At 49.9% G+C, this 16414-nt stretch overlaps 8 protein-coding genes across 8 annotated transcripts; 5 read left to right on the top strand and 3 right to left on the bottom strand.

Annotated features, from left to right (window-relative positions):
* Nucleotides 1-166: 166 nt before the first annotated feature.
* DFJ58DRAFT_889325 (uncharacterized protein) lies at nt 167-1853 on the top strand (the record flags this gene model as incomplete). The annotated part of the gene is made up of 7 exons (XM_041394713.1): nt 167-334; nt 389-487; nt 554-841; nt 893-1049; nt 1103-1256; nt 1308-1446; nt 1497-1853. The coding sequence occupies 7 exons, from the start codon at nt 167-169 to the stop codon at nt 1641-1643; spliced, it is 1152 nt and encodes a 383-aa protein (XP_041242342.1). The 3' UTR covers nt 1644-1853.
* An 88-nt stretch (nt 1854-1941) lies between these two features.
* Nucleotides 1942-2904, top strand: DFJ58DRAFT_458564 (uncharacterized protein). Its single transcript, XM_041380492.1, has 4 exons — nt 1942-2180; nt 2235-2279; nt 2331-2540; nt 2622-2904. Exons 1-4 carry the CDS (start codon nt 2154-2156, stop codon nt 2817-2819), a joined length of 480 nt encoding a protein of 159 aa, XP_041242341.1. The 5' UTR covers nt 1942-2153; the 3' UTR covers nt 2820-2904.
* A 451-nt stretch (nt 2905-3355) lies between these two features.
* Nucleotides 3356-4538, top strand: DFJ58DRAFT_795358 (uncharacterized protein). Its single transcript, XM_041390517.1, has 4 exons — nt 3356-3491; nt 3544-3576; nt 3633-3821; nt 3879-4538. Exons 1-4 carry the CDS (start codon nt 3450-3452, stop codon nt 4242-4244), a joined length of 630 nt encoding a protein of 209 aa, XP_041242340.1. The 5' UTR covers nt 3356-3449; the 3' UTR covers nt 4245-4538.
* A 379-nt stretch (nt 4539-4917) lies between these two features.
* DFJ58DRAFT_889315 (uncharacterized protein) lies at nt 4918-5393 on the top strand (the record flags this gene model as incomplete). The annotated part of the gene is made up of 1 exon (XM_041394712.1): nt 4918-5393. One exon carries the CDS (start codon nt 4918-4920, stop codon nt 5275-5277), a length of 360 nt encoding a protein of 119 aa, XP_041242339.1. The 3' UTR covers nt 5278-5393.
* Nucleotides 5394-6063: 670 nt separating this feature from the next.
* Nucleotides 6064-6747, bottom strand: DFJ58DRAFT_716966 (FAM96B protein; the record flags this gene model as incomplete). Its single annotated transcript, XM_041384288.1, has 4 exons — nt 6064-6176; nt 6230-6325; nt 6375-6524; nt 6582-6747. The coding sequence occupies 4 exons, from the start codon at nt 6745-6747 to the stop codon at nt 6064-6066; spliced, it is 525 nt and encodes a 174-aa protein (XP_041242338.1).
* A 1209-nt stretch (nt 6748-7956) lies between these two features.
* DFJ58DRAFT_458415 (DUF298-domain-containing protein) lies at nt 7957-9059 on the top strand. The gene is made up of 7 exons (XM_041380491.1): nt 7957-8096; nt 8146-8376; nt 8428-8452; nt 8506-8580; nt 8630-8674; nt 8721-8777; nt 8834-9059. Exons 1-7 carry the CDS (start codon nt 8047-8049, stop codon nt 8921-8923), a joined length of 573 nt encoding a protein of 190 aa, XP_041242337.1. The 5' UTR covers nt 7957-8046; the 3' UTR covers nt 8924-9059.
* On the bottom strand, nt 9001-9674 carry DFJ58DRAFT_914904 (uncharacterized protein; the record flags this gene model as incomplete). Its single annotated transcript, XM_041395412.1, has 2 exons — nt 9598-9674; nt 9001-9532 (listed from the first exon to the last, which is right to left on the bottom strand). Exons 1-2 carry the CDS (start codon nt 9621-9623, stop codon nt 9001-9003), a joined length of 558 nt encoding a protein of 185 aa, XP_041242336.1. The 5' UTR covers nt 9624-9674.
* A 35-nt stretch (nt 9675-9709) lies between these two features.
* Nucleotides 9710-14633, bottom strand: DFJ58DRAFT_795331 (uncharacterized protein). Its single transcript, XM_041390516.1, has 11 exons — nt 14385-14633; nt 14246-14326; nt 14081-14193; nt 13867-14017; nt 13472-13806; nt 13371-13420; nt 13107-13318; nt 12107-13075; nt 11948-12086; nt 11621-11803; nt 9710-11356 (listed from the first exon to the last, which is right to left on the bottom strand). Exons 1-11 carry the CDS (start codon nt 14514-14516, stop codon nt 9780-9782), a joined length of 3942 nt encoding a protein of 1313 aa, XP_041242335.1. The 5' UTR covers nt 14517-14633; the 3' UTR covers nt 9710-9779.
* Between the last annotated feature and the right edge of the window lie 1781 nt (nt 14634-16414).

The following is a 16414-nucleotide window of genomic DNA, read 5'->3' as shown; positions in this document are numbered from 1 at the left end:
CAAGTCACATGTGGGACGTGCGATTACGCGACCACAACGCGTTGCTAGTGCCAGAATCTCTTTGCTTCTTTCTTCTTGGAACCTTTGGACGAGTTCTTCTAGCATTCTTCTATCTTGGAAATCTTTTATCTACTACAAAGTTCAAACTATCGTCCGACCGAGCTTCATGCCCACGAATAACGTCCAAGCTCTTCTTTCCACAAATATCCCAGACCCGAGCGATTTCCCTATGCCAGACTTGCGACAACTGGATGCGAGTCTGCGATGCACAATTTGCGGCGAATTGTACGATGCACCCATAACACTTGCCTGTGGACACTGCTTCTGCTCACTTGTGAGTGCCTTACCCCCTTTCTCATGCAGCCTGACATATGAATGTTGCTGGTAGTGTATTCGGGAACACATTGTCAAAGAATCGGAGTGCCCAAGCTGCAGGAAGTCGACAAGTGAAGGACAATTTAGGACAAATCCAGTTCTTGAGGAAGCAGTGAGTGCATGGAAAACTGCACGGTGAGTCCTGCATCCTCCCTTGCGTAGATGCAGTTTGAACAAGTACAGTTCAACTATCCTCCGGCTCTCCCGTAAGGAACAAGACCGCACCAGAAGGAGTCAAGAAGAGCAAACATCCCGCCGGTCCAAAACCCCATTGACCAACGGTAAGAAGCGCAAGCGGCGCGTTAGCTCAATGTCTTCCGATTCGGATGTCGTTATGGTTTCGGGTCCTTCTAATTCAAGTCAGCTCGCCTCTTCCCCGGTACCAAACAAGTCCAGGCGTTCGAGAAGGCAAGATATGGAACCTTCGTCGGATCCACAAGAGGAAGAAATGGTGCAAGGTTTGGGCGTCCTTTTATATTGTGGCACAGTAGTGCTCAATTCGTAGTTAGGGGGTCAGATGGTAAACTGTCCTATCTGCGATGTGCCTACTGTCATGGGAGATATCAACACGCATTTAGACTCGGGATGCCAGAAAATTTTATTTAATGCATCCGGTGCTGCGACATCAGGCGCCAAAGATCAATGGACAAAGTTATTTTTAAAAAAGGGGAAGAGTAGGGATAACGGGTAAGCTTTAGTTTAATTCTGACCATAACGAGCTGACAAGAACGTGGAGGCAGGATTGACGTGGATGATGCAACGGAGCGCATACCCAAGGCCTCATATGATGTATTGAAGGACAAACAAGTCAAAGACTTGTTGCATACTCACAATTTACCCGTCCTTGGTGACCGGAAAACGTGGATTGCTCGACATCAACGGTGTGTGACTTGTTGGCTCCAATCAAATGCGCAGTTCTCAACGGATTTTAGCTGGGTTATGATTTTTAATGCCAATTTGGATAAGTCTGGTTCTAACAGGAAGACTACGAAAGAATTACGCAATGAATTGAAGAATTGGGAAGATAATAGAAAGCGAAGACATCTTGTGGATAATACAGCAACTCACATGGTAGGTCTTCCGTTCCTTCTATTGCTGAGAATACTCATCGCAAGCTGTAGTCGAATAATCAAGGAGAGTTTGCACGGCTGATTGCCGAAGCGCGGAATAGCAAGGCTAGAAAAGACTCCGGGCCAACAATCGTGCGGCAACATCCTCAGGATGATGACGTTGTTGTAGATTCTGAAGAGGATCAATCGCTTTTGTAAGCCGATTATTCCTATCTAAAAATCTGGCTAGGATGCTACAGACATGTATTGTACGTTGTGCTTTATCGTGCTTTTCGGCAGGTAGCGAGCGCATGATTTGAAGACACCTTTACTTTTCCGCCAGCTACTCCAGAGCTGTGTGGGTAACGTGTATTCAATTTCCTTCGACCCTCAGATTTGGGTACACAATGCCCTTTTCCATTGGCCCTCGTTCAAGTGGTTCGTTGGCGGTCGTCTATGTAGTTCAAAACCAGATACCTCCGTGGACCACCGTCGTGGAGCAGTGTCCCAACACGTGTCAGGAAACCCCGAAGCTTCTCCTTTGTGTCGCTGCAGAGCCCCCGCTAAGTGCCAGTGCCACAGTAGCCTTTGTTCCAGTGGCAATCAGTCCACAGTAGTCCACAACTTAACTGCTTTTTCTGACAGTCAGACAAATCTGAGTGGCAAAGCACTGTATATAAACTTGATGGATCCGTATGGTGCCATGATACACTGAACATTATTCTGAACATGAGCAGGCTCACCCCACCACTGTCGGTTAGCGATTCCACGTCTCACAGGAAATCTCAAACTAACGCAGCATTAATACAGCTTCTTAGTAATTTAAGCGCTCTGTCGGCATCAACCACAACAGAGGTAAGTATAAATGGAATATGCTAGGTGTTGTGTGACTTGACTGCCATTCAGGAAGAGAACACTGCATTTGTCACCGAGCAGTTTCTCCCCCGCAAGCAAGATGCCGTCTTTGGCGATCCGTTTGTGTTCCAAACGTCAGCAACCAATCAACATATTCGCGCGAGGCTTATCATGCTCTCACCGTTCCCATCTGATACTGCGCCGTTGGCCAAATCGGTAGCATATCTTTCTAGTCGCTTTGGATCCATCAAGGCCGAAGTTGTAAGTGCATCCCACCGGGTGGTCACTTGGGTGACCGACCAATGATGAAACGACTGCATTTAGTAATGTTGGCTTCTTTAGTTTCGTACACCTGGTGGAGAGAATCACTTCTTTCGCCTCCATATTTTCGCATGCTCAGCCGGTGTGAAAATCACGTTACCCCCCCTCTTTCCGGGGCATCGTGTCCATCAACGACTACGAGGGTCTACGTCGTCGGAGGCAGATTCGTTGTGGTCGTGCCTTCAACGAGCGAATGCGCCGGGGTTTTATCAGGCTTGAATCCTGTGCGCTCGAAAATGAGGACGAAGTTTTCATCCACGCGGAGGGAAAGATCGAGCTAATGCTGAGAACGGAACCGGGTGATATCAACGATAGGGTTTGGTCTCGCATGGATCGTGGCATGCGGAAGATTTTTCACCGGCGTCTAGGCTCATCTAGGTTGTTGGACTCAGCTTTGGGCGTTACAGGTGATTCTTGAAGTGGTTTCTCTGTGTATTGTACGTTCGGCGCTGTCTGGATACAGCCATGTAAACTTGTAATAGGCGTTGTTGTGGTAGATCTAATATCTGAGTGATGGCCACGTGCTGGCACCACGAGCGAGGCACGCGGAGTACCCGTCGAGCCGAAGTAGAAGGCATAATTGTTCTCGCCTTCGGGTGGCCAAGCTAAGAATCAAGATTACAAGCGCGCTTTTTTGTTTCCGAATACAAGACTACCCAAATAAGGCATAAGGGAAACGATTTGCGGGATCATGACTCCGTCTCGGTGACGTATAAGTGACCGCCTTCCCAAACCCTTAAATATGCAGAGCCTTGGGAGATTTCCCGACCGACGCCCTTCGTATTCTTGTCCCCGCTCGTATTTTGTTCATCACGATTGTTCGTTCATTACTGAATTAATTGGCGCGTTATGTCGAGATATTCGAACTGTTCAATGACATCAGACTCCGAGGTCAGTTTCATCCTTCAAACACAGTATAACGTCCAGCTAAAGTCTGCCTTAGAGCTCATTATCACTCGAAAAGACTTGTTTATTGGTACAATACAATCCTCCTTGCTCTATTTGCGTGCAAGTAGCTGACTCATTACACAGAGGATTCAGCCAACTGGCACCCATAAGATTCACTACAACGCTCTGAGTGACTACGATTTTATGCTCAAGACACCGAAGCCCATTGATATATCTCTGGCGCTCCCACACTATCGTGCACGCAATCAGCCGATAGACCACCGTCTGGCCATGTTCATTAGTAACGAGACATCACCAATTAAGCTCAAAGTTGTAAGTGCCATCTTCTGAGTTGCTGCATCATGTCTGAACATCTCTTCGTAATAACAGTGCCGCTCTGTGCCTCGTTGCAAGTTTTTCCTTGACATCCGAACCACCACTTCCAACGTGACCGTTTGGTTGCCCTCAGATTTTCGAGGTCACATTCGTTGCTCGGGCACACCATCTTTCTCAGCTGGTTTTGTCAACCGCATGATGGCAAATGTCCGCGTGAATGAGGCAATGTCTATGGAAGACAATTGGGACAGTGACGAAGTATGGGTCGATACCCGCGGTCTGGTGACGTTCAGGATGTGGGATCTTCACACCAACGCTCCAGAGAGCCAGCCCAAAGAAACGTTGAAACGCATTTTTAGTTCGACTTCTAAGAAATTACCGGAGAGGAATATTAATTGGGATTTTCTCCTTGAGGATTGAGAGCAACGTTTTCTTATTTGTTCTGTCGCTCTTTTCGGTTTCTGACTTTATTCGAACCGTACACTTCTTACATGCTGACTGTCAGTGGATTGGTCTTTAGGTTATCTCTCTTCTCTCTTCTTTATATCCCCCAATGTAGCACGCTTTCATTCACACTACATAAATGTAGCCTTTTTATACCTACCGCAAACATCACTGTATCAATATGATCCTCCACGGACTGACAGACTTATAGTAGGGACATGACTTTATAAATAATCGATTCAATTTAATGCATAAAGTATTCGGCCATCATATAGTAAGATAGCTTGGGAGATTTGACTATTCATGGTTTGCCGCCGGTACTGGAAGACTCACTACACGACCTTGGCGGCTCTGAGAAAGCCACATGGCTTCTCCTTTCCCTTACGCACAACATTGATATTGATGCGGCACACCACCCCTGTAGCAGTTTAATTAAAACTAGCCAGCCAGTTGGATGTGGTCGAATGCAACCCTACTTTTGATGTCGGAAGGCTACCCACCAGCCCACCAATTCACCTGTCATCCTTCAGGGAAAGGTTAGTCCAACGCGTGTTCGCTTGCGAAGGCATATCAGCCTGAAGGCAGCCTGCACCGGCTGAAACTTGAAGCGTCAATGTGACTTGTTAGTGCTCGGCTATCTCTATCTATCATGTCCGTGTCGAAGTCGAGCTGGAAACCCCTGGCGGGCATCGGTATTCTTGTGATCCAATACGTTCAAACGGCAGGAGTCCTCAAGCATTACCTAATTCTGTTCACCGTCATTGGGTGCAATGACGGAGATTCTGGTGGGAAGATGTTTGGTGGCAGCAGGGTCTTACGACAGTGCCCGCTCCAACATGCGGGTGTCTCCCCAACCTGTGCCGCGGTGAACTCGGCTAGGCTAGCCCTGACGGGCTTCGTAAAGAGTTTCCCGGGGTATGAATATTTTTGCAATCCACATTACACCTTCGGACGAATGTCCTCGCCGCGTAGTCACCCGTGGTTATCACTTCCGCCGTGTGAAGGTTGATACTACTTAGTAGTAGCCACAAAGACGGATCCAGTCCGGCTTCGGCGTGACATAACTCTCCGCGTCATAAAGGCGGGTACAGTCGAATCTTGAGCAAGCCGACGGTCCAGTGCATCACCTCATCGTCAGTGGCAGATGAATGTGATAACTGACCATGTCTTGGCATTGATTTTATTGCATCACTCTTTTTCTGGCCTGTTCGATTCACGCGAAGACAGCGGAAAAAATCCACGCCCACCACTATAGCATAACTGTTCCATGTGCGACCATTTTTGGGGCTCCTTGTTCAGTCCGCAGCATGCCAGCTGTTATCGACATCGGTACAGATCTGGGGCAGGTTACAACTATAACTGGTGATGTCGGTCTCCAAAAGCTCTCCGTATTTTTCGTAGTGTGCAATCTAGTTGTCGTCGTCTGTATTGTTGCAGTAGAAATCTGCAGCGGACCACGAAATAACACAAGCGATGATGACTACATCGGACCGCCTGTTGACAGAAAGCTTCATGACATTGGACCCTATTGGACCCAGACGCGATGAGAGCGCACGCAGGAAACCTGATGGGGAAAGTGCGATGCGGGCTATGCCGATAGCAAGAAGAGCCATGATGAATTGCAATTAGTCTCCTAGAGAAACAAAAATGTACTGACACGGTCATAAATCACTTACGAGGAAGATGGTTGCTATTTTTGGAACAGCGTGACTGCACTTAAGTAGAACAAAGGTGCTACAATCCTGCAAGATAAAGCTACAGATACAACTTGTCATATAAAGGGAATTAATACTTGCTACCGGCTGTCGTGTCCTCCAACAGGCTCTAGACACTTTTCTAATGTCTCCACTAAGGCAGGGTTTTCCAAAGCAGCAGCAACACGCTCCTTATCATTCAACTGTTTATTGACTAAGACACGCGGTCAAAAAGGGATAGAAGGGAGCAGAAGTTCGGTTGCTAACCTGCAAGTTCACTCTGATGTGATCCTGGTTTCACTCGGATATCCACTTTGAAACGCTGAGGCAAACTTCGCATCAGTCGCACGCGAATGGACAGCCCTGAGCAGTTGGTCAAGAGAGATTCTCAAAACGTTGTAAAAACACTCGCCAATCAATGTTGACATCCCACAGTGAGGTACGGTGGGAGTAAACTCGACCATGATGTGATTGTCACCCATTTTAATCTGCTCTGCAGAGACTACCCTGAGTTCTTCAAGAGAATTAGGATGCTCAGGATCTGCGATAGAGCGGATCAAGTCTGTAGCGGTGTGTGCGATTTAGGTGAGTTTAGGAGTTAAGAAGGCCTGAAACACACCGAATATCTCATCCTCGTCGATAGGCTCCACTTCAGACTCACTGCTGAGCTCGGGCTGGTACTGTTCGTCAATCCATAGTGACTGCCCTGCTTCAAATTTCGATTTACGGGTGGAACGCTTGGAAGCATAGACGGTTGGGTTGGCATTGAAGATTTCTCCGTTCATGGCAAGTTATGAGTAGATCTTGATCGAACGGCGGGATTCCAGCATCATGCTGGAGAGTCACATTGTCACGTGTCGTGACACAATGCGTCACAACGCGCCCTGAACGCGCCAATAATTCCCTTTACCTTTACCCTTTGAACGACCATTTATACTTCTCTCTTCTGTTGTTTCTCCAGTCTGGCTCTCTTACTTGGATATGCCACCTAAAGCAAGTCCTGTTCACTCTCAAACTTATTTGTCCCTGACGCAGCCATTCAGCGAAAGCGTACGGACGCAGACCTTCAAGGGGCTCCTGCAACTCGTTCGACGCGAAGTTCAACGCGGACCGGTAGGCTCCTATAATCCTAGTGATTCCAGTCCGATGAATTGAAATGCAAGGTGGAGGTCAAAACGCCACCATAAGTGTCACCAGTGTTGGAGCCTCGTGCGTCTTGTCTTCCCACTGTGTTCCGTCCTGATGGTAATAAAGGCTATGAGCAGGGTTCCAAAAGACAGTTCTGCGGATGGTGTAGATGTGCGCAAGCTTGCCCGGGCTGTTGGGCAATCTCCTTTACCACTCACTGTTCCGCAGATGGCTCCACCTCAAAAGAAAACAAGAAACACCGGAACGAAAGCAACATCAAGAGCAGCGAAAACAACTACAAAAGGTCGCACCAACACGACGATTGGGTGAGTCTTCCGGCCCCTGCATGCAGTAGTGAACTCACGGAAGGCCTCCTTACGCCCAAATTGTTCGCCACGTTCACGAAAGAAGTAATGATGATGTAAGCTTGCGGCAGACATCCTTTTCCTAACTTTATATAACACCATTCCATCACTTGCAGAAACTCGCCTCGACTAGGTTTTCATTGAACGAGTAAGTCTGCCTTTAGTACACTTCAATCCTGACGGCCACGACGGATCAATCGTATCTCACGACTCAACCTTCACGTCGTTCACGACATTCCTTCATGCGCCTGTCGTCTTTGTTGTGCTGTGTCTCTAACACGCCCGCTCGCAGCGACGAAGTAGATGAGATAAACAAGGTGGCGGTACGTGCAAATGGTAACTATCGTTTATACTCTGCACGCTTCTGACGCCATCGTTGCTCCTCTGTTTCCTCAGCCCAAGGAATCCCAAGAAGCCCCCACCGAACCGTATGTCCCTCAGCGGGCGCAAGTCCTGTTCAACTCATTTGCCGATGAAGACGACCGCGATGTGATTGGACCAGGGGGACTGGAAAAATTATGTACGGAGGCTGACATACCGCTTGATGGTGCACAGCCCCTTATCCTTGCGTGGCAGCTAAGGAGTAGCGAAATGGGCAAGTTTACGAGGGCAGAATGGTTGCATGGAATGGGCTTACTTGAGTGAGTCTCTATGATTTATGCTTTTCTATTTCATAATTGAATGTATCAGAATCTCCTCGTTGCCAGTTCTAGCTCAAGCTTTGAGAGAACTCGAAGATCTTCTTATTCGTGATAAGCAGGCGCTCGCTCGCTCGGCTTCCATCTCGAGTCAAGCAAAGAAGCGTGGCGGTGCAAGCACAAAAGAGCCCTATAACCGAACTCGTTACAGGGAGTATGCTTCTGACCGCAAGACTGCTTTCGCAGATCTCTATCAGTTTTGCTTCACGCTTGCTAAGCCACCGTGAGTTCTTAGCTATCTCCGAAAGGCAATCCTTCCGATCATCCATATCAGACAAGCACGAAACATCGACTTAGAGGTAAGGAGTCCTGTGTCCGCGGCGAACCATGTATCTTATTATTCCCAATATAGACGGCTATGGCGCTGTGGTCGGTGCTCCTTGCTCCACGATATCCAATCATCAACGATTTGATCACCTTCTTACCTGTACGTCGCTGTCACCCCTGCCTTAGATGCCGCTCATCTTTTCCTGTAGGAGAAAGGTACATACAAAGGTGCAAACAAGGATATTTGGAATATGGTAAGTCCTTCTATCATCAGGCATATGATGTACTGATGCAAGATAGGTACACGAGTTCTGCCACGCTGTGGACCCTTCCTTGTCCAATTATGAAGCTGATGGGGTACGTTACATCAGATTCATATTGCATGGTAACTATGCGCATACTAAATCCTGTAGGCTTGGCCATCATTACTCGATGACTTCGTTGCATGGATGAAGAGTAAGACAGGTGATGGCGTGGAGCCTGTTCCAGCCAAGGAGGAGTGATAGTGATCGTTGCTGTCATACATTGTCGATCGTATAATGTCTACTCGATTGGTACGATTGTCGACTGCGAGCATCATTTAGTCATTCGTGACAGTAGTCGATACATCTTTTGCATTTGTTGGGTCCTGCCAGTCCTCGATGCGTCTCTGAACCCGTATCTTTTGTCCCGACTTCTCATGTTTGCCTCGCATCTCCGCTATTTCTTTCTCAGTTGCCGCAATGCGGCGGAATGACGCAGCTAGTGCTTGCACTGAGACGCGGGGTGCATCTCTCACGTCGGCAGCGAGGTGAAGTCTGTTCCGACTCCGAAGTTCTGCTTCGGCGCGCTTTCGACGGAGATCGAAGCGCGAGGTGAGCTTTCCTGTGCGAGATGGTGTCGACGGGGGCAGAATGGCAGCCGATGGGTTGATGGTGTCAGGAAGAGGAGGTAAGCCCAGTGACGACCGCACGTCTTTCCAGCGTCCCTCGATGAAGGTGTGAGGGCTGCGCACACGAGGGTGTTCATCATGAAAGGTTGCTTTTGAGAATAGTTGGCGTGCCAGCACAGCAGCGAACAGGATAACAATGATGATGATAGCGAGCCGAGAGAGTTGCTTTTGGCGTTGTGTGCTATGGCCAGCCATGTCAGTCGACGGGTTGCCAAAAAGCTGAGGTGGGGATTAAATATTAATTACCTGGACATAATGACCTCCAGATGCATGGTCAGCCGCACGATGTACAATACCAATATCACATTCTAGACGTGTCTGGGCGCGTTCGATGCACGTGACGAATATCACTCTGACATGCCAGCCAAATGCTCATCGTGTATTAAGTACGACCAGTCAGACTACTGTATGCTTTCCTGCTAGCCTACTCAGTAGTCGTCAACTTCCGCAGGCTTCACAGCTTGCATTTTCCCCATCGCCTCCCGGAACTCAGTCTCCGCAAATATGGCAGCTTCCTTGGCCACCTGCAGCTTCTTCTCCAACTCGTCCACTGTCATCGGCCTCATCTTATCACTTTGCTCTACCATGCCAATATTGTCGAAGCGGCGGAGGGTGTTGCCAACCCTAGGCATAAAAATGTGACGATCCCAGCCACTGTCATTGAATGCAAGGACGGCGCGTACCGCAGCTGTGTTGATGTCACGATGAAGTTCCTCGAGCTTGGACAACTGCACTTCCATCCAGCGGGCTCGACGCTCGAGGGCGAGCGTCAACGCGGCGACTTCATCTTCTTTGCCAGCTGTATCATCACCGCCGTCATCTAAGAAATCATCACCCTTGAGCATGTCACGAAGTACGCCATCAAATGAAGAGCTGTCGTCCCACGTCGTCCGAGGAAGCAGGCGCAGGAGGTCGGAGATAGTCTGTGTTAGTGTCTCCAACAGCTGTTGGAATGAAGACACGGCATTGTCGATGGAGCCCGAAGGCATGTTGGTAGCGAATGACCCGCCACCCACAGAAAGGGCAGACAACGCATGCACCAGAGGACCATACTCAAGAGGCATCTTGGCAGCGGGATTGATCTTTGCTAAATCAAAGAACGGATGATTGGGAAGATCCATGCTCGGATTCCTCACGTCAATGTCGTCGAGTAAATTGGCAAGTGAGGTAGGTCCCACAGGAGAGGATGTGTCCACAGACTGCGCCCTCGAGTTGTTCGGGCTAGAGACGATTGTATTCGTAGTCTTGGGAGGTGATGGAAAATTCACAGTCTCTGAAACTGAAATCGATGGTGCAGCCGAGGCATCTCCAAGAGTAATCTCATCCTCCTTCGGGATCTTGATTGGACGAGTGACAGGTTTATTCTTCTTCGGCATCTTGGACAGTATGGGTGCTTGTTCCACGGGTTCAGATGTCTTAGATGGAGCGGAGGCCTGCTTAGCAGTTGGAGTAACGGGCACCTGACCAGAGGAGCCCGTAGACTTCGTAGCTTTGACCGCCAATGCAGACTTGGCGGCTTTTTGAGCCTTGGCCTGGGCTGCCCTTGCCTTTTCGGCTTGAGTCTTTTCAGCCAGGGCTTGCCTCTCCTTCTCCTTTATGACAGCTCTTTCCGTCTCTTCCTCAGCCGCCTTCTCTCGCGCCTGCCTCTCCTTTTCCACCCTCTCCACTTCCACCTTATCCCGTACCAACTTCTCTCGCTCTTCTCTCTCCTTCGCCAGCTTCTCCTTCTCCATAGCCTTCTCCTGCGCAATCCGGGCCTTCTCAGTGGCCTTTGCAGCTGATTTCTCTTGGGCTGCCTTCTGGCGCTCGAGCGCACGCTCCGCCGCCGCCGCCTTTTTTGCAGCCTTGCGCTCTGCTTTGGCCTGTTCCTTACTGCCTTCGGCGGGTGATGATGCCTCGGCAGGCCGTGCATCAGGTGGAGGCAGTACATCGGCGTTCAGGGCAGGAAAATCAGCAGACGACAGTGCCGGGACTGGCGAAGGCGAGGACGAAACCGAAGGAGTGACTAAAAGCGAAGTTGGCGAACGAACAGATGGTTAAAAGAAAAAGAGGGAGGGAAACAACCGTTAGTCAGCATGCATCTAACCAAGGCTAAAACCATCGAGGGAGGGGAAAAGGAGGGGACAAAAGGGGAGAATCGAAATAATGTTGGCCGAATGCGAAGGTCCCGGAGGCTCTCATGGCCGGTGGTAGAATTTGCGCACTGCAAGCACGGGGCTCGGTACTCTGACCTGGGACTCCCTCCCCTGAACAAAAGAAAGGGACTCACTATTTGGGTATGCTAGGCCCGGCGGGGGGCCGTAGGTAGCCGTAGCAGCTGGTGCCGCAGTCGCAATTGCTGGTGTACCAGCATACGACAGACTTGCGGAGGATAATACAGGCGAAGCGAAACGTGCTGACATGATTGCGGGGTCACTGAAAGGTGCAAACTGGTACTGAGGTTGATCTGAAACTGAAAACAAAAATGCAAAAAAAACATAGACGGCATCATCATACAAGAAGCATACACGTGAACCACAATGAATCAAAGTGAAGTGAAGAAAGACAAAATCGTCAATGCGCAGTCCAGCGGCTTACACAAACAGAAGTCTCCTACCAGCTGTAGCGTTATGCATCTGCATCGAGCCGGCACGCTCCCTGCTCGACTGAATCAGCTCACGGAGCTGGGCTTCACTCACGCTCATACTCGTGTCGAACTGCTGAAAGCGTGTCGGCTGTGTCTGTGGCTGCGCGTGCTGCTGCGGGGCGACTGCACCGCCTGCGCGTGCTGCACAAGCGGAGAATTGGTGGAATATCCTGCGTACTCTCCATGTCCTCCATGACTCCAATGGGACGACGTCATCGCAGGAGTCTCCGAAGCCGTGAAAAACGAGTGATGGCTATCACTCGCACTCAACGGGGATGACACGTGAACGGGGGAGCTCGCAGCTGTTGAGCCTTGCCTCCCCCGTGCGAATCCAAATCTTGAAACCTTCCGTTCCTCATCAGGGTACGACGGCGAGCTACGCGCACCACCGTCAGTTGAGGATCCTTCCGTTTCCCCGAAGGGATTGAACGACCCAAGATAGCTCTCACGCATTGCGAGAGGGTCATAAATGGAGCGGGCGGGATTATGAGGGTACATGGCTGGCACTTGATGCGTGTGAGGGTGTGCTTGTGGCTTGAGCGCAGGGAATGCGTCCATAAAGCCACCGGCGAAAGGCACGCGAGCTTCCGCTTCAAGCGCGTTCAATACTGCCTCTCCTTCCGCATTCACATCTACGTCTGCAAGCTTTGGGTCCAGATTGAAGCTGAACCCACCCTCGCTCCCCGAGAGCATACGCAGCGTGCGATCGAAATCGGGAAAGACGCTCACTTGCGTGCTCGAAAGCACCGCCTCGCGACGCGCTTTAACGTCATCAAGTAGCGCTTGCGCAGCGGTAGACATCTGGTAGCTTCCCCCAGACATTTGTAGTGCTTGGAGACCTGGCGCAAGAGCAGGCTCCGTCTTAGATGTACGAGTCGGAGGCGGGAGACCAGGTGGGGCATCTGGCAAACCTGGTGGCAGAGAGGTAGGTACAGCCGGTGTACTGTCCACACTCTCCGTGGAGCGCGGGCGCGCCGGACTCGGTGGCATATCCTGACTCCCGGAGCCTACATCATCTGAGTCGACTGCCATTGACGGTGAGGGCGACGTCGGGGGAAGCGGGAGCGGTGCCGGTTCCTTGACCCGGAGAGTCTTGACCTCAGGTGGCGTCGGGGGACGCGGGAGAGACAGCGGGCGTCGGGGGCCGAGACGAAGACGCGATGGAGGGTGTTTTCGTACTGCCTCCGCCACCTGAGCCAGCCTTGCGATCGTGCTGTGGGCGTGGTGTACGCGCCTGCCGCTGACCACCACGCCGGGGACGCTGAGCAATGGTAGCAGTGGACATCGTACTGCTGGGCGTCGGAGTGGCAGGTTTGGCCCATGCTGCAGCGCGCGGGAGGCCTGGAAGAGGTTATGTATGAGTGAGAGGAATAATTGTATGATCACGACGCACCATCCCCATTCTTGGTCCCCCTGCTTTCTGTGTCCTTGATGGTATGTTTCCTGGAAATGGGTAAGCCACCCCGTAAAAACGTTTCAAAAATCCACACGCACAACGTCGTTAGATCTTCCTTTGTAAAGCAGTCTTTCTCATCTCCCCATTCGTGCAGATTCATACAGGTGTGATCGGTACACGACACACCGCGGAGAAACGCCATGCAATACTTTGTCGTCCCATAGCTGGCACGCATGACCTCTCGACCTCCTCCTGGGCTTGGGGCACCGTCAACGGTTGAGATGCAACGTGCAGCATCCTCGCGCCGATGGTACGTAATGTAGAGTCCTACAATAGGCGCACCACCCCCTGAGGATGTACGCTTGACAAGCAGAATCTTAGAGATTTTGCCATATTGCCCAAAATAGTCATTCGAGCGAAGGGTGGGGATGAGCTACGTCGAAGAGTATTATTGGATGAGGTAAGAAGTGGTTTGATGAAAGGTGTAACATACCTCCTCCTTTGCAAATCGAGGACCGATACCAACGACATATACAACGTTGCGCTGGACGACGCGGACATTGGCGAGATGGCGCCTACCAAGGGCGTCAAGTTCTTTGCGCTCCCGTTCACGTTGCTTCTTCTGCTGGGTCAGGCGTTTATGGCTATAACACGCCAGGAAGGCCTATATTGAATTTTAGGAAGTAAATTGTGAGGGCGGAACGCACTCTTCTTTCGCAATAGGTTTGAACTGAACAGTTTCGTCAGTGTACTCACGGCGACAAGCGGGACAACGGCCGTTGAGGTTCTGCTTAATATGATGCCAACAGAATCTACATATCTGAGTGGGGCTGAGCGCATCTACCTAATACATAATGAACGAGACAATATACCTGGTACCCGCAGACACACGGCTTAAAATTAAGGTCTGAAATATCCATTTCTTCGAGACAAAGCGGACAATCTGCATCATCCTGGGATCGGTAGATAAATGACGTTATATGTGATCATCAAAACAAAAATTAGACTTACGGCGTCATCGTCACTCCAATACGCGTCCTGCACCCCGGCGAGCACATGAGACTTGGACTGGTGGGCGGAGAAGCCAGCGTGAACGACGGGGGCGGGAAGAGATGGGTGGTGGTGTAACCTGGTGGTAGACATATTTAATATGCGTAAATCAACGTGCCTCGTTGTGTTAGACGACGATGGAGATGACGGCAAAGGGTTGAAATGGATGAATGAGTTGCGTTTGAGGCGTTGAGCAAACGCGACTGTTACAATGAGGCTGCAGACTTTTCCCACACTCCATCTATTGTTGATTGTTTGCGTTGTGGCACCCATCTAGATTCTACTACGCCAACGACGCTCAGGAGGGTTCAACCACTATTGATCATGATAGGGGACACTAATTCCGCATCCAGGCACTTGCAGAGTATGCAGACTGGCGCCATTGACTCATTTTACAAGTAAGTACAATCCAGCCTCGAGCACACTGGCATTGATACGTAGCTCGCATAGCGCGTCCCTCCGATTCGTAGACTCTTGAAGAGGTTGCTATAAGTATTATCGCGGCTCTGACTTTTGTTTCCTCAACGATCTAAGAAGTGCTAATTTCGTCGTATTCAGGCTCCCATCTATGACTATGTTTCTTACTTGTTGAGGGCGAATACGTCTGCTCTCAGAGCCTTAAGCAGGTTGCTCAGGTCTTTCACCACATCCGGTCAAGAAGTCGTCATACATGTGGAAAATTGATTTGGCCTATCAGAACTGAACCTGCTGATTCACCATTCTTTTGCGCATCCTGACACCCATACAGACTGCGACTGTCTTGAGAAGTGAAGATTATATCAGGCTTGCACATCTTATCTCCATACGAGGAATACCGTGACGCAACTAGACACCCGGGAAGACGGTTTGCAGTCAAGTTGTTTTCACCACTCATATCTAATCTTATCTAACAGGACCTAATCTCCGCATTGCCTCTCACGCCGAGAAGCTCCAAGAGCTCGATTTGGTCCAAATTGCCGAACTCCTCGTACTCTTTGAATTGGACAAGACCGTTCTTGGGCAGACCGGCCCCTATTGTTCCTGCTGGATTTTCTGGATCATTGTAGATCTACGCCCAGACGCCACGGGGGCCGTAAACCGTTTCAAACTTGATATCTACAATTAGGAGCCTTCGGTCATAAGTTATCGTGAGCGTCCACGCCTTTGGTCGTCTGCGATTCCGTGGGGTTTTATATCGAAACTCATGTCTTGGTTTGCATGTTGATTACCTATCTATCATGTTACATGTTCTCTCTTGCTTGAATCGCAGATAGAAAGGCTGCCTGGTGCATTCAGGTCTCTGGGGATAAGTCTACTCGGGATATCAACGTTGGGTTCATACCAAAAATTGTTTCACGCATACAAACTACTGCTTTACCTTTCTTGTCATTTAGTAGAGTCAGCGGGGTCCGCATGACGAAATCGCCTTTGGCTACGAGCTTGAGTGTGGGCTACAGGGAACAACTCAGATTGCCGAAAGGTGCGTCGAGGAGGTACACGATAATCATCATGCAGGAATCGTGGCCGTTCGTAATGATCACTGTACGACCGTCCCACTGCATGCCGCGGGCGCGGGTTACAGGTATCCGCTACGGACCTACGCTGTCGCACGCATCCAACTCCAGTGAATTTGCTGGAGCTAACGATATGCGTGGAAGATGACGAAAGAGATGATTGGATTATTGGTGAAGAACAATTGTCTGGCAAAGTTGTTCGATTTCGCGGGTGTTTGCGCTGTATCACTTTCTCTGCCCCAAATTTGAAACAGGCTCGTTCATGGAGATATCATGATTAGGCAAATACAAGTTGTCGAGGGTGAGGCAAGATATTCGTTGTGATACTACCTTCAACGCCCGAGCAATTTGCTCCACAGCTGCCGATTCATACATTGGAAAGGTTGCGAGTGTGATGGTCATGTATTCAATAAGTGTCAGGTTATTCTTTCTTCGATCACTGGTTGTCGGCGTTGAAAGCTACAGCATGATTCACATGAAGGATCCTAAGGGCAGAAC

This window comes from Suillus subalutaceus (assembly GCF_016647625.1).
Source record: "Suillus subalutaceus strain FC151 chromosome Unknown DFJ58scaffold_76, whole genome shotgun sequence".
NCBI lineage: Eukaryota > Fungi > Basidiomycota > Agaricomycetes > Boletales > Suillaceae > Suillus > Suillus subalutaceus.
Note: the sequence above shows the minus strand (reverse complement) of the source record. Positions and strands in the feature narration are given on the sequence as shown.